Source organism: Penicillium robsamsonii, assembly GCF_028829455.1.
Source record: "Penicillium robsamsonii strain IBT 29466 chromosome Unknown utg000006l_segment0_segment0, whole genome shotgun sequence".
Classification (NCBI taxonomy): Eukaryota; Fungi; Ascomycota; class Eurotiomycetes; order Eurotiales; family Aspergillaceae; genus Penicillium; species Penicillium robsamsonii.
In genome coordinates, this window is record NW_026643224.1 from 159,197 (window position 1) to 173,743 (window position 14,547).

The 14,547-nt window shown below is 46.8% G+C and overlaps 6 protein-coding genes across 6 annotated transcripts; 4 read left to right on the forward strand and 2 right to left on the reverse strand.

Annotated features, from left to right (window-relative positions):
* Positions 1–131: 131 nt before the first annotated feature.
* On the reverse strand, positions 132–1,591 carry N7447_009777 (uncharacterized protein; the record flags this gene model as incomplete). Its single annotated transcript, XM_057234039.1, has 7 exons — positions 132–348; positions 416–570; positions 657–815; positions 875–997; positions 1,050–1,196; positions 1,256–1,399; positions 1,448–1,591. The coding sequence occupies 7 exons, from the start codon at positions 1,589–1,591 to the stop codon at positions 132–134; spliced, it is 1,089 nt and encodes a 362-aa protein (XP_057081323.1).
* A 210-nt stretch (positions 1,592–1,801) lies between these two features.
* On the forward strand, positions 1,802–4,598 carry vp16 (tethering complex subunit VPS16; the record flags this gene model as incomplete). Its single annotated transcript, XM_057234040.1, has 7 exons — positions 1,802–1,943; positions 1,992–2,098; positions 2,151–2,279; positions 2,337–2,830; positions 2,882–2,976; positions 3,027–4,297; positions 4,350–4,598. 7 exons carry the CDS (start codon positions 1,802–1,804, stop codon positions 4,596–4,598), a joined length of 2,487 nt encoding a protein of 828 aa, XP_057081324.1.
* A 45-nt stretch (positions 4,599–4,643) lies between these two features.
* Positions 4,644–5,290, reverse strand: N7447_009779 (Alb1 domain-containing protein; the record flags this gene model as incomplete). Its single annotated transcript, XM_057234041.1, has 3 exons — positions 4,644–4,874; positions 4,928–5,220; positions 5,275–5,290. 3 exons carry the CDS (start codon positions 5,288–5,290, stop codon positions 4,644–4,646), a joined length of 540 nt encoding a protein of 179 aa, XP_057081325.1.
* Positions 5,291–5,518: 228 nt separating this feature from the next.
* On the forward strand, positions 5,519–7,600 carry N7447_009780 (ubiquitin-specific protease UBP1; the record flags this gene model as incomplete). Its single annotated transcript, XM_057234042.1, has 1 exon — positions 5,519–7,600. One exon carries the CDS (start codon positions 5,519–5,521, stop codon positions 7,598–7,600), a length of 2,082 nt encoding a protein of 693 aa, XP_057081326.1.
* A 709-nt stretch (positions 7,601–8,309) lies between these two features.
* Positions 8,310–9,317, forward strand: N7447_009781 (uncharacterized protein; the record flags this gene model as incomplete). The annotated part of the gene is made up of 1 exon (XM_057234043.1): positions 8,310–9,317. The coding sequence occupies one exon, from the start codon at positions 8,310–8,312 to the stop codon at positions 9,315–9,317; it is 1,008 nt and encodes a 335-aa protein (XP_057081327.1).
* A 423-nt stretch (positions 9,318–9,740) lies between these two features.
* N7447_009782 (uncharacterized protein) lies at positions 9,741–10,191 on the forward strand (the record flags this gene model as incomplete). The annotated part of the gene is given in 2 exon segments (XM_057234044.1): positions 9,741–9,886; positions 9,897–10,191. The coding sequence occupies 2 exon segments, from the start codon at positions 9,741–9,743 to the stop codon at positions 10,189–10,191; spliced, it is 441 nt and encodes a 146-aa protein (XP_057081328.1).
* Between the last annotated feature and the right edge of the window lie 4,356 nt (positions 10,192–14,547).

Here is a 14,547-nt window from a genome sequence, read left to right on the forward strand (position 1 = left end):
ACGTAAATTGACATAGTGGGATGTGACTCGCCACGAATTGAGCTGTTTATCAGCACACAACTTTGAAAAATCTAAATCAGTTGGGTATCTAATGCAGGACTCAAGAATAACTAAGCAGGTGCATTGGAATTTCATAAAGGCGGCTCGAGCGCCAGGACGCCATCCAGTATTGAATCTGGCGTTACGTCAGCGAGAACATGCGATACCGCATATAAGTTACTTCCATACTGCAGACTGCGGTCTTCGCCGGGAGCAGTGACAGTAATGCGATGGCGAAAGACTTTCCTGGCGGCTAGGGCTACAATGGAGGGAGTCATAAAATCGATACCATGTAGAGGAGCTAGAAGTCTGTATAGTAAAGTCAATAAGATGAGCCTGACATAAGCTGGTTTGGTGGGGATATGTGTGGACCTACTGTGAAAATCGAGAAAATTGAATGTTTGCATTGGCAGATACACCACTCGCAACAGCGCGACTGAGTCGCAGAAACACAACGATATCCTGGATATATCGGACAACTTCCGCGCTCATGCTCACCGACGCACTTGTTTCTCGAAGTTGATCTATCACCTATAAGTTCATGACCCCGGTATTAGATGGCTATGTTCAGTTCGTAATTCTAAAATCGAAGTGGATTGAAATAAAATCAGACTTACCGACGAACTGACTGTAGCACTCTTCGGCTGTTTGCCATTTGACTTATTATGAATAACAGAGGAAGCAGACATTTGTCCATCTGAAAGCCAGTCATTCTCTTCAAGGTAGGTATACCCAGCCTCCGGGCTGTGGAAATGAGAAATGAACAAATTGTCATTCTACCGCGGCATTAGCTCAAGTAAAGCAGTCAAGATGGGTTTGCACATATAATACTTACCATGTGTGGTTTTAAAGGTGGTTGGAGCTGGTCAAAATCTCGTGCCACAAGAGGGATGAAAAGGAAGTCCTGAGGCGCGCTCAGGGTCCCGGTTTCAGTGATCAACTCCCTTGATCGCATTAACTATCCCACATGTCAGCAATGTCTTTACTGGGTTATTGATCGTGATACACACCTGTAGCATGTGCATTTGTATATCATCACTGACAAAATTGAAGTTTTTGGCGACTACAATATTGACAACGTTACTGCCGATTTTTGAAGATAGAGCTGGTGGTTTGCTGTATTCCCCAAGACTCTTATATGAAGAACGATTGCTTGACTGATTCTATTAGCATAAAAGAATACGAATGATAGCATAGAGTCGAGATTCTAACATACTGTTTCAGCGTTCAACCACGGACGTGATGGGCGGTAATTTGCGCGGGCATCCGGGGTGAGAACGTCATTAAAGATATCGTCAATAGATGTTCCAGATGAACAGTCAAGGATGCAATATGAGTAGTCGAATGTAGTGGAGCCAATCTGTCTTTCATTAGACATTATCTCAACATTCTGGGTGTATTATCGTACTAAAGCGAGTTCTTTGGCAAGATCATTAATACAGTGGCTGGTGGTCTCAATCAAGCAATGTTCGCGGGCAGCAAGGCACAGTAAAAGGGCCACTTCAAGGTCAGATAATTCTCGAGCAATATTAGCAAGATCTGTGTAATCCATGATTTGGAAAGATGATTGATTTGGCCAATGAAGATGCAGCAACTATCAAGAGAAGTCGAGGATTGCGGTGGGGAATCTCCGCCTGAGAATCAAGGCAACAACCCCCGATCAGGTCTAGCCCGTGTGACCCCCGTTCTCCCCGATCAACAGCTCGAACATCCAACAACTGGAGGATTTAGTGCCTCATCTGTGATCATATCCACAGCAGTCATGCCACCCAACCCACTTGCAAACTGGGAAAAGGTTGGAGACAGCTTTTATCGCAAGATCGCCGTGTATGACGCCATCTTCGAGGACGACGTCGAGTTAGAGAACTACATTGTCGCGGGCGCCCCTTACGGAGGAGCTATCGGTAAGCCTCCATTGGAAAATCGAAGGGATGGACTAACGTGGATATAAGCGCTCTACCGCGACGAAAGCAAGCCATTCAGGCTTCGTGATGGACAGGGTTCCCGCTCCACAATTGATATCTATTCATGCTCTGGACAGAAAATCAATCGTATAAACGTTTGTTTGCACTTTATGATTGAATCACGATGAACATACTAACTCATTTCAGTGGGAACAAGCAACTATTCGCGGATTAGGATGGTCTGATAAAGAAGAGCTCCTGGTCGTCTCTGAGGACGGAACAGTGCGACGCTACTTCGGATTGGACGGCGAGTTTACATCCTTTTCTCTCGGAAATGTGAGCTTTATGCCTACCTTCCCTAGCTCTGCTTGGTGCAAACTAACAATGTAACAGGGTGCCGAAGAGTATGGTGTGAGAGCCTGCCAGTTTTGGTCATCAGGCCTCGTTGCACTGCTGTCCAATAACCAGCTAATTGCCGTATCCAAATATGACGAGCCGCGCCCGCGGCTCTTGGCACCTTGTCCGGAAGGCGAGGTATCATCGTGGGCTTTAATTCCACCAGCCCATACACTCTCGCGCTCGGTTGAGGTTCTGTTGGCTGTTGACAAGACTGTCTTTTTAATCGACTCAACTGAAGCAGAAGATAAGATTCTGCAAGATGGTCCATTCAAACACATCAGTGTGTCTCCAACAGGGCGCTTTGTTGCACTTTTCACTGCAGAAGGGAAGTTATGGGTAGTCAGTAATGACTTCCAAAACAAGTTCAGCGAATATGATTCAAAATCTAGGGTTCCACCAAATACCGTGAATTGGTGTGGCGATGATGCTGTCATCCTTGGATGGGAGGATGAAATTCATCTTGTTGGGCCGAACGCAGTCGCATCAAAGTGAGTAGTCTCTTGTATGCAATATCTGTGAGCACAATCTAATCATCCTAGATACTACTATGATGGCCGCGTTCATGTCATACCAGAGTTTGATGGAGTTCGTCTTATAACTAATGACACATGCGAATTTGTGCACAAGGTCGCTAGTACGTTAACGTCCTAAAGAAACAGCTGCACTGTCATTGACAATTTCTAGGTGTTACTGAGGAGATATTCCGTCTTGGGTCGTCTTCTCCCGCTTCCGTGCTACTGGATTCAGTAGACCAGCTGGAGAAAAAGTCGCCGAAGGCTGATGAGAACATTCAGCGCATCCGATCAAGTTTACCATCGGCAGTTGACACTTGCATTAAAGCAGCGGGTCATGAATTTGACGCCTATTGGCAGAAGCGCCTGTTGAAAGCTGCGTCGTTTGGCAAATCCGTCCTCGAGCTTTACAATAGCGATGAGTTCGTTGAGATGACTGAAAAACTACGTGTCCTCAAAGCAATGAGAGACTATAAGATCGGGATGCCATTATCATACGAGCAATACCTGCGCCTTACACCGGAAGGACTCATTGAACGCCTAATCAGCCGCCATGAATACCTGCTTGCAATAAGGATTTCGGAATACCTACAGATTCCCGCAGATAAAATTTATGTCCATTGGGCAAGTCAAAAGGTGAAGGTCTCGACTGTGGATGACGAAGCTGTATGCAAGCTTATTGTCCAGAGACTCGATGGAAAACCGGGAATCTCGTTTGAAGCTATCGCTCAAGCTGCTTATGACGAGGGTCGATCCCACCTGGCTACCCAATTGCTCAATCATGAACCACGGGGCGGCAAGCAAGTTCCTTTGCTTTTGAACATGGAAGAAGATGAGCTTGCTCTTGATAAGGCAATTGAGAGCGGTGATGATGACTTGGTGAACTACGTGCTTCTGCATCTCAAGAGCAAGCTTCCTTTGGCAAGCTTCTTCCGAATGATCAACACTCGCCCAATGGCCTCCGCGCTTGTGGAGACTGCTGCACGAGGCGATGATATCGAGCTACTGAAAGACCTGTTCTACCAAGATGATCGACCCATTGATGGCGCTAATGTGCTCCTGTCAGAAGCATTACGTGATACCGATCTGACACGCCAGACCGAGAAACTTCACCTAGCATCTCGCCTCTTGTCGGATTCCAAGGAACCAACAGTGGTACTAAACCAAAAATTAGTCTCCGAGGCCTCCCAGCTTTTGAAAGCTCAAGACGCATTGGATAAAGACTTGGCGGACCACAACGAGTTCCTTGGTCTTAGTCTCAACGAGACGGTGTACAGGCTTGTCAGAGGTGGTTACGGTAAAAGAGCACACAAGATGCAAAGTGAATTCAAAATGCCCGAAAAAACATTTTGGTGGTTGAGACTGAGAGCTTTGGTGGCCAAACGTGACTGGGGCGAACTGGAGGAAATCACTAAACTCAAGAAATCCCCAATCGGATGGGAGGTAAGACAGTGGAAGGTCCTAAACTACTGGAACAGATGCTCACACAAGACAGCCTTTTTACAATGAGATTTTGGGTGCTGGAAACACAAAACTTGCTTCTGGATTTGTGCCCAAGTGCACCCAGTTGTCCCCTGCTGAGAGGATCGAGATGTGGGTGAAGTGCGGTATGATCGTGAAGGCCGGAGAAGAGGCACAAAAGACTAAAGACCTTAACACCCTGGAACTCCTCCGCACTAAAGCATCTGGCCCCGCAGCCACCGAAATCGAGCGCATGATCAACCAACTAAGGCCAAGAAAATGAGCCCATTAACGTTCAACATGTATCACAGGCCCGCTCTAGGATTGTTCAGGTGATCTCATCGGCTTCATCGATAGTCGCAGTCTCGTCCGTTGCGGGATTGGCGCCTTCAATTTCGATTGAGGCTTCGGTTGGGATTTGGAACACGTTATTTGCGACAGGAATCCCGGACGGCACAGAATCTTCGGCCATCGCATCATCATCCTCGTCATCCTCGTCGTCATCTTGTCGAAGAGCGTCGAACGCCAAGGTCTTGCGGTTGGTATCTTCCCAATCAGCCTAATTCAATGTGAGCAACTGTACGAACGAAATGACTATTTCTGCTTTCATACTCTGCGAGAGTTGACGGCCTTGCCGCGAGCCAGACTCTTAGCCTTTTTGATTTCCAATTGATCCATCACGGCCTCGGCTCGGTCCATTCCCTTTTGTTGCCTTAAGCGCTGGGCCCTTGAAATCTTCTCATTTTTATTTTTCTTTTTCTGGATACCAGCATTGGCACGGTCAGCCAGAACCGAAGGCCTTGTTGTGGTAGGAGATTCCGCTCGGGGCAGTGAAGTCACCGACTTATCAAGGTCGAGACTTGGGGACGCTGCTCTCCGTGCTGCGCGGGAACGCTGGGACTGGTCTGTTCAAATATTAGCTCAAATATCAATGTATACGGGATTTGTAGTCAACTTACTTTTGCTCTTCGCCATGGTTGTTGTTTGGAAGAATTATCAATCTCGTGGGGTGGAATCGCTATCGATAAAAAAAAGTTTACGGTAGACGAGGACGACTAGATGTGCACTTTTCTGCGCAAACATGTATACCTTCATGTCCTATTCCGCACGTACCTTAACACTCACACATTCTCTATCAACCCATGCTACTGCTCATGCTGCCAGATTTCTCTTGCCACATATATCCCTCTGGATTTATTGACAATGAACACCCGCAACGGGCGCTCTGAGATCTTTTCCAACTGGCTAGGTCAACACGCAAGCCGCAGTCATTATGAAACCGCCTTCACGACTTTACAAAACAATCAAGCGCTAGCATACATATTTATTGCTTTTATTTCAATTTCTATCTTTCTCGGTTACCTCGGATTTATTCCCATATCACTATTCCACCTCCCCTGGGATCTTCTCGTCTATTTTACGCCCTCTCGAATCGTTATCGCTTTGGACCCTCGCATATCGACCTCCGACCCCAACTCCCTAGCCTCGTCACCTTTGACCTTCCGTGATAAAAGTGACGCCATGAAACGGATTCTTGGCTTAGATAACAACGTCAACTTCCCCTTTTTCTCCCGGTCAACATCGCTCTCTATTTTCGGAAATGCGCTGTTGGGCAACACCAAGGACGTCGCACCCCCGGGGCTCGGAAACTGGAACAACTCGTGTTTCCAGAACAGTATTATACAGGGACTGGCTTCTTTGAAATATCTCACTGAGTTCCTGGGACACAACGTGGACAACCTCTCGGGCAAGGCTTCTATCTCGACGCACAAGGCACTACTAGACCTCATCGACCGTCTAAACAGCGCCTCCAAAAGCGGAACCAAGCTGTGGATCTCTGGGCCTCTGAAGTCTATGAGTAGCTGGCAACAGCAAGATGCGCAAGAGTATTTTTCCAAGTTGCTTGATCAAATTGACCATGAGGCTGAGGTGTGCTCACGTGGAGAGACTTTGAACATGGGATTGAAGATTACAGGACCTGATGAGAACATATTTCGAGACAGCGATTGTGAAGACTCGACGGCGCCTTGGGAACCCGAATCGCTCCCATCAACAGATAAGCTTTATCTTGATGGAGTTTCATCTTGCAATCCTCTCGAAGGCTTACTTGCTCAACGGGTTGGGTGCATGGAATGTGGATGGACCGAAGGGCTCTCGCTGATACCTTTCAATTGTCTCACTGTTCCTCTGGGCAAAAGATCTTCGTACGATGTTCGCGAATGCCTGGACCAATATATGACACTTGAGCCTATTGAAGGCGTGGAATGCGCCAAATGCACGCTGTTGCATCGGCAAGAGCAGCTCATCAACTTGATCAGTGGGTTTGAAGTCGATGAGAGTCCGTCAGACAGCTCCGACGAACCTCGGCCATTTGATGCTGTGAAACAGTCAGCCTACTCGCGCTTAGAGGCTGTGAAGGCGGCTTTAGACGGCAACGACTTCAGCGAAACAACATTAGCAAACAAGTGCCACATCAACTCAAAGAACCGGGTCTCAACCACGAAATCTCGACAAGCCGTCATTGCGCGGGCTCCCCGCTGTCTTGCTATCCATATCAACCGTAGTGTCTTCGATGAGATGACTGGGACATTGGAGAAGAATCTCGCCGCAGTCGCGTTTCCTCAAATGATCGATCTGAACAATTGGTGTCTTGGCACCCGATCTCTCAGCAAATCTGGCGACGATACTGAGCAATGGGAAACAAACCCTTCGCGATCCATGCTTCCGCAGCCTGGCGAAACAATTCAAGTCCCCAGCAGACAATATCAATTACGCGCAATCATCACCCATTACGGCCGACATGAGAATGGACACTATATCTGCTATCGCAAGTATCCGACATCGGAATTCACAGCTCCTGCACCGGACGAGATCCTTCAAGCTGAGGGTGATAAGGATAAGCCCGAGCGTTGGTGGCGCCTCAGCGATGATGACGTGCAGATGGTGAGTGAAGCTCATGTGATGACCCAAGGAGGTGCATTCATGCTGTTCTACGAAGCTGTGGATGATTCGGTCTCGCCGTGTTCGACTCCATCTGCAACTCCAGAACATGACCTATACGACGGGTATGCAGAGTCTACTCAGTTCGGAAGCGTAGAACCAAAGATCATTTCTACTCCATCTACTGTCACCGACTTTGAATCTGCCACTTCTCGTGAAACCAGTATCTCGTTGCCGATGGACGACCTCGTTCCTGTCGAACCGCCTTTGAAGACTCCGAACGTAACTGACTTTGGTGTTGAATATAATGATGAACTGGGCTCACCCTCTACCATCATTACATGATCAGCTCTTCTTGCATACGTTTTTCTCTTTTTGTTTTTCTTTGCCCGCATAGCCGTACCCTGTGGCCGGCTACTGCATTATCATGATACCCGATACCACGTGCCATTTAAGGCGTTGATTTGAGCTCCACTGTGTTTGGGAGTAGTTTGTGTAAATTAATGTACTATCATGGGGGTTTCTACGCAAGAAGAAGTGACTTCTTGGGACATGCATTTAATTGGCTTTAGCCAGACTGTAATTTCGTTGGCCCATTCATCGTAGATTGCTTCCGTCTCCTAGAAACTCAGTCAACACCGATAGCGCTCTTTGATGATGCAGCTTCCAGGAATAATGATCCCCGCATTTAGACACGAGCACCTTGTGAAAGGCGACCTAGCACGGGTCCCAAATCACCTAATCAAGTACCTTGGGGCCACCATAGCATAAAACTACATGAATAGCCCTTTCCTTGCAAAATTATATTTATAATTTCTTTTTACATTCCCAGCGAGTTCTACTGGCAATCTAGCAATTGTCACGCAAACCTCTGCTTCTTTCTCAGACGTTGGATATCGTTGGGAGTTGCACCCGAGTCTGTATAGATACTGAAGGTCCCCCGGGTCCTCACTTCCTATCTGATCGTCATAGGGTATGATATTGCCCCTAATACTTGATAAAGCTGGTCATTCCTATTCTAATTCATCAGAAGTATCTTATATCATCTTCAATAATGTCTATCAGCAAACCCTCGCAGCCACATGGCATATTCCTCATCAATGAGCTACTTGAGAACATTCTTCTACATACAGAGATGAGGACTCTTTTAACATCTGCTCAGCGCGTATCTCACATTTGGAACACCACGATCAGAACATCAGTCAGACTCCAAGAGTCTCTCTTCTTTAGCCCCTCCAAATTCGAGATCTCGGATCCCTCACAGCGCCTTCGCAATCCACTCCTAGAAGACATCCTCTGGGCTCAATTCTTTCTCAAGCAACAACAAACCTCAGAGTCGAGAATTGCCGATGTAAGCAGATTTCCGCTACGGGAACCGGAGCGTCGCAAGCTCAAGGTTTACCTGCGAAAAGACGCCAGTTGGCAACGAATGTTGCTGCAACAACCACCGACCTCGTCAATCGGAGTCCTTGAAATCATCAAAAGATCAGACTCAGAATTCACCAAGTTATCTGTCAGCCCAAATGACTTCCTGCGAATGGGCCACATCTTGACCCTCCTCGAAGGAGGCAGCACGCTAGTTCCAACCCGCAACAAATGGGTACTATGGAGCGGACGATCCCGTATCAGAATGCCACTGAACTTTGAATGCTGGACGCCCAAATGGGTCTATGAACCATATACCCTGCAGCCAGTCCAGGAATGGATACCGGATAATATAGACTGGGATAGTCTCCGGTTGGAGGTGGCATCGGTGTATTTGAATGATTTTGATTGTGGTGTGGTCATTGTATCTGAACGGAGACAGATGCTTTTCCAGGGCGAGGATCGAGTTCACAAGGAGAGCAAACTTGATCGTCGGCTAGAGAAAGCCTTTGGAGAATGTCAGGTGGAGGTTGGAAGGAAGCATATAAATCACTCTTGGGTTCCTATCAAAGGTGTTGGCGCTGATCGGCGATGGGTCCTTAGACCATGTTCTGCCACGCCTCTTGTTCCAATGCTGAGTGCCTCACCTGAGAGTTCGGGTTCGTCTTCTGTTTCTTCATTTTCATTGTCTTTCTAGAAGTTCACGCTTGAGGGCTCTACCGGAATGGTGTGTATTTTCAGCTCTTTCAGACAGGATTTGATTGAAACACCGTCAATTATTGCATTGATTTCAACATCAAAAGAACATTAAGTCGAGCCTTGCTAAGATCCACTCGGCATTATCCCTAGTCAAGAATGCTAGAATCGATGCCGAGATAGATGTCACTTCCGAACTACTTATGTTCACTGGCATGCCGGGGTTGTCAGTTTACCAGTATCGCTTTCCATATATATACATAGATCTCAATAACTACTTTCGGAAATGGCGACCTTCTCAGTGTTGTAATTTATTTTCTTTGCTTTTTTTTCTCACTGATTACATCTACCTTGTATACAACTTGAGTTACTATTTCAGATCCGCCGGCATGAATACAGAAAGCAGTTTCTCTAATAGATTTCTATGGCAACGCCCTGGATGAGCTCGGTCCTGACACCAAAGCAAGTGGTGACTGCTGTTTTGCAAGAAGCAAACAACAAGAAAGCTCTTTGCCTCAAAATGCGGTGGAAGGTTGAGTTCCGCGGCAAAACAATCGTCCTTCGAGATCTGTTTGACCAGTTCAAGAACAATTTGCGCCTGGTCAAAAGATGGAGATGTCGACGGCTTTGAAGCCTTTCTGGAGCAGGATCCGGACCTTTCTATTCCTTCCGATTTTCCGTCAACGTTGATTGAGATGCTACAGAATCGGGTAGGAGAGAAATGCATGCAGTCACTGGTCGAAGTGCTCCTCCGATACGGTAAGGTCAATTTCACACCCGAATATCGAAGGGACATCGACGAACTATTACAGCTTCAGTCGGAGAGTGACCTCAATCGCCTTCTCTTGGGCCTTGAGCATGAGAGTCAGGGCTGATGCATTAATCAAGAAATAAGGGGTCATCTTCCTGCATCTAGGACCAAAGTTTGTCAAACCAGCCAAGCACTTTACACACTCAACAACAATTCAGATGTAAGACGAAGCAGAGCAGACAAAAAATGCGAAGATATACAACAATGAGGATTCGCTAGTAGTTAACCTACGCTAGCGCCAACTACTAATTTATTTGAGCCTAGATTATGGCCGCGGGGGTATGTCACCTTTCCCCGACTTATATCACAAAGACAAAAAGATCGTAAAATGTAGGATATAGTTCTAGTTTAAAATACTAGACAGAATGTATACGACAAAGTGTATGCGACTGAGTTGAATATGTTACTATTTTAAATATATATATGTCAGGTCTCTAGGTGAGTATGGGCCAGATTATTAAATCACCTAAGTATAACTATACCTTTTAACGGACTACTTACGACTATTGGGAAGCTTCTCATAGTCTTCATAATATTAAAATTTAATATCCACTACGAAGCAACTATGCACTTCTGCATAACCATCTTTGTAGGCTTTTATCAATTATAGATTTATCCGCGTAGCTAGGCTTGGCTTAAGATAGCGTCTGCCCCACTTCTATTCAAGAAATGAAGTGTTGCAAAATTGCTAGCTTTGTCGGCACAAAAGAGGGCAGGTAGGATAGCGAGATACGAAGTTAGCCACCTGGGCACTCTGTCGACACCTCCAAGTCAAACAATTTCGGTCGCAAAGCCCAACAGCCCAAATTCAGGTGCATATTTGAAAGAGTCAAATTGGAAGGAAACACAATTCACCGCCAGTCCATCCATCCCATAACCAGGCAACGAACCCATGTCACTTTAGCGCGACCAGGATTACGACCACGGGATAGCACTATCAACGACCCTGTTCGGATATTGTCCATCCTCACTCGGTCAGGCATACAATGCTGGCAGCCTGTACGACCAGGATGTTGCTTTTTGCACGCTCAAATTGACCGTAGCATCTAGACGCGCAGAGCGCGGATGTCAGTACCCAGCGCAGATTGAAACGTCGATGCGCCCGAAGCATTCATGCCCGGCATTGTACAGGAACCTCGACAGGACAAAACAATTGCTGTCTAGGCCGAAGTAGGGAAGTCGAAGAATTTCAGCGAAGACGCATCTATAAGGATAACACGGCTTCACGGCCTACCGCAGTTCCCCTTCGGCTTTACACATGTGCGGTGTGTCGAAACGTTCTCGAAAACGACCGAAAGTATATTGGTGAGCGTTCATGAAACGGAGATTACCACCTCCTGATTTGGTTGGGGTTTGTTCCGTGGGAGTTTCCTAAAACGTGTCCGCCCCCCACGGAAAAGCGACCGTGGCGACCGCATATTACCCGATCGCAAATATCGGTCAAGTTTACAGGTAAGTAGGTACAATGTAAGTTCTGATTCAGATAAGATACTTTGATTGGAGGCAGCAGAAGAGATGAAGGCTGCAATTCGTATCCAATGGCGACGGCTGCTGTAGCGGTCTCAGAGATGGGCTGTCTGATCTCACAACCATCACAATTGTGGGCGTTGGTCTAGATGATGAGCTTACGACTGCTATCCGTGCGGATCTAGCCCATATGAGCACAGTCCCTATGAATCAGGGGGCGTTTGATTTGTCTGGGATATGATGAAAGTTGACACTTAAGCACGACTCATGGACACGTCTCGGGTACACCGTCAACCCGCCACTGCCATCACCCTTGTCGATCGATGCAGTCGAAACCGCGGAAGGTGTCCCGGCAGGATCTTGGGTTACTCACACTGCAAGTCTCCATATTAACGTACAGAATGTGCTATCTCACATTCTCCAAAATCTCCGCTCACGGAATGTGGATCGAAACCCCATGGGGTGGATATGTATTTCCATGGTTCAGTAACATCTTATCTTTAGCGCCCGCAGCGTCAACCCTGGATGAGCTGCATCTTATCGAGAATTCGTGCAGCTGTGGCAAACTTGATAAAAGTACCAGGAAATGGAATTGGTGGCCACTATTGAGTCGGTGTAGGTGTTGAAACTTGATTCTGTCATATTAATCTCACCTTCATTTACAGAGGCTAGATCTCGGCCCGAGTTGGTATGTACCCCGGAGATTGAAATATGCCGTACCTCATAGACAGTGTAGATTCAATATCCAACCTCTTTTCTTCAGAAGTGCTATTCATTGAATGTCTGTAAGAGCAGACCCGACCGTCTGTGTTGTAAATTTAGTTCAGAGATCTTGCATATGAACTGCATATGAGGTGCATGATATAAGCTGCAGGGAAACCCGGGAAAGGCTGGAAGGGGCCGGTGTGGATCCGAGCTCCAACGCACATTTTTTTTTTTTACAAAGGGGCTAGAGCTTGCCACATTCAATGAAGAACTTCAACCCTGCATTGGATCCCACAATAACAAATATGTACATGCAATTGTATTTGGTCGTTGACCTAAGCTGAGTTTCGCAAAGCTGCATGAAGACAAAACATAACCGAGGTAAAGCCGGTAGGCCAAACTCTCGCTTTCGGTCTATGAAACAGAACTTTTGTGCCCGATCTACTCCGTGCTCCGTATTCATCGGGAGATTCACAAGCTTCTGTTGAATCAAATCAATATAGGAGCTCCAGCACCCCAGTCCCCCGGTGCGGAACCATCGGTCTCCACCACACATCCCAGGGGAGAGGTAACAGGGCACGCATTGAAGATCAACGGAGGCACCGGGAGCCTGGAAAGGGGGAAAGATCTGAACGTGACGCGCGATATCGATAGTAAACCGCGGCCCCATTCTCCTCACACACTTGAACTTTTTCAATATGACTTCATTGCGGGTGGAGTACGGAGGAGCCGGTAGACGAAAGGCGTTGTACAGCGGAGCTGTCACGTCGATCTGAATTTGATTTCCTGGGTCGTCGACCCCCACCTGACCCCTTGCTATGGGTTTTTTCTCAGCTTCCCCGGCGGGCCGGGACGCGGAAGCATCAAATTATGGGGTAGGAGGCGCGGGGGATTTGTATTTCACATTCCGCTGGCGCTGTCGGGGAATTTGATATATACATTTACCAAAGTACGGGGTACTCTTGCGGTCAATCGAAAGGTATACATCGAAAGGTCTGTTTGGATATGACGAGTATAACGGGAACGACGATCAAGCGCCCGAACGGGGAGTATACAAATTGGTCGTCGGGACACCCAGGATGATGGATTGATCCACTTGGACCGGGGAAGACCGTCACATTCTTCCCCGTAGGCACTAGACTTGCATTAAGCAAGTCATCTGGTGCATCAGAAAGATCATAAAGTCATAAATTGCTGACAGATTCAGCGGAAAGGGGCCTGATGTTCCGGACAGATCTCGAAAATTAGTACAGTTGATAGATGGGAAATGTCTTTGTTTTAAGTGGTCTAGACTTGAATCTAGACTCAATAATCAATTTTTATCAAATTATTAATTTTGGAACAAAGGGGAATCCACTAGAGCCTCGGTGTGACTGTGGGGTGGCCTGTGATTTGTGCGAAAATGAGACGGTCTTTTCTCGGGAGGATGTAATTAAACTTGCGAACTAGAATTATAAGGAAGTATACGGAGTCGCGGAGTACCGCGTAAGAACGGTAGTATCTGACGGCAAATTAAAAAATGCCGAGGAACTGCATTTACCCGCTTGAGACGGGCAATCAGGGATGAGTTCCGAGGTAGCGGTAACCGTTTCGAATCCTTTGGCCGTTCTCTTTAGATTGCGGACTAAAGGCTTCTAGATTGGAAAATCGAATCCTCCACGGACTTTCGACTTGGCCCGAGGTGGAGACACGGGGAAATTCCTTGCCTGTTGTAGTTTTAAAAGAAGACGAGAGTTCGTTCTCCCGTGGGGGTCTTCTCTTCAACTTTGCACAAATACTTTTTTCAGTGTTGACGTGTTGAATCACCTGTGACCGCCAAAACGCCAACAAACTTGATTCCTCAACTTCAGGCATTCAAAGATTCTGTTTGGGTGCATCGATTAGGGCTGCAAAATTCAAGTTAGGCCTGCATCACCCGCGACTCTTTTTGTTTTTTCCACGAACGAAGCGGTGAATCCGAGGCATGATCATTGGAGAATTATCATTGGAACTAGGAGATACTCCAAACAATCCGATTTTGAGATCAGAGATCTTTCCAAGATTGGGCAGCCCTTTCGGGGAAACCTTTCCTCTCGCAAGGGATGCAAATCTAGCTGATATCAGATACTGCAACACAAATATCTGCTAAACCGGGGATCCGATATTTCCCCCGTGTGTCAGAACTGCGAAAAATAAAATAAAGAAATTCCATTTTTGGAATTTTCTTATTTATTTATTTTTGTTTGCATTGGGTCGATCAGTTCCAAGG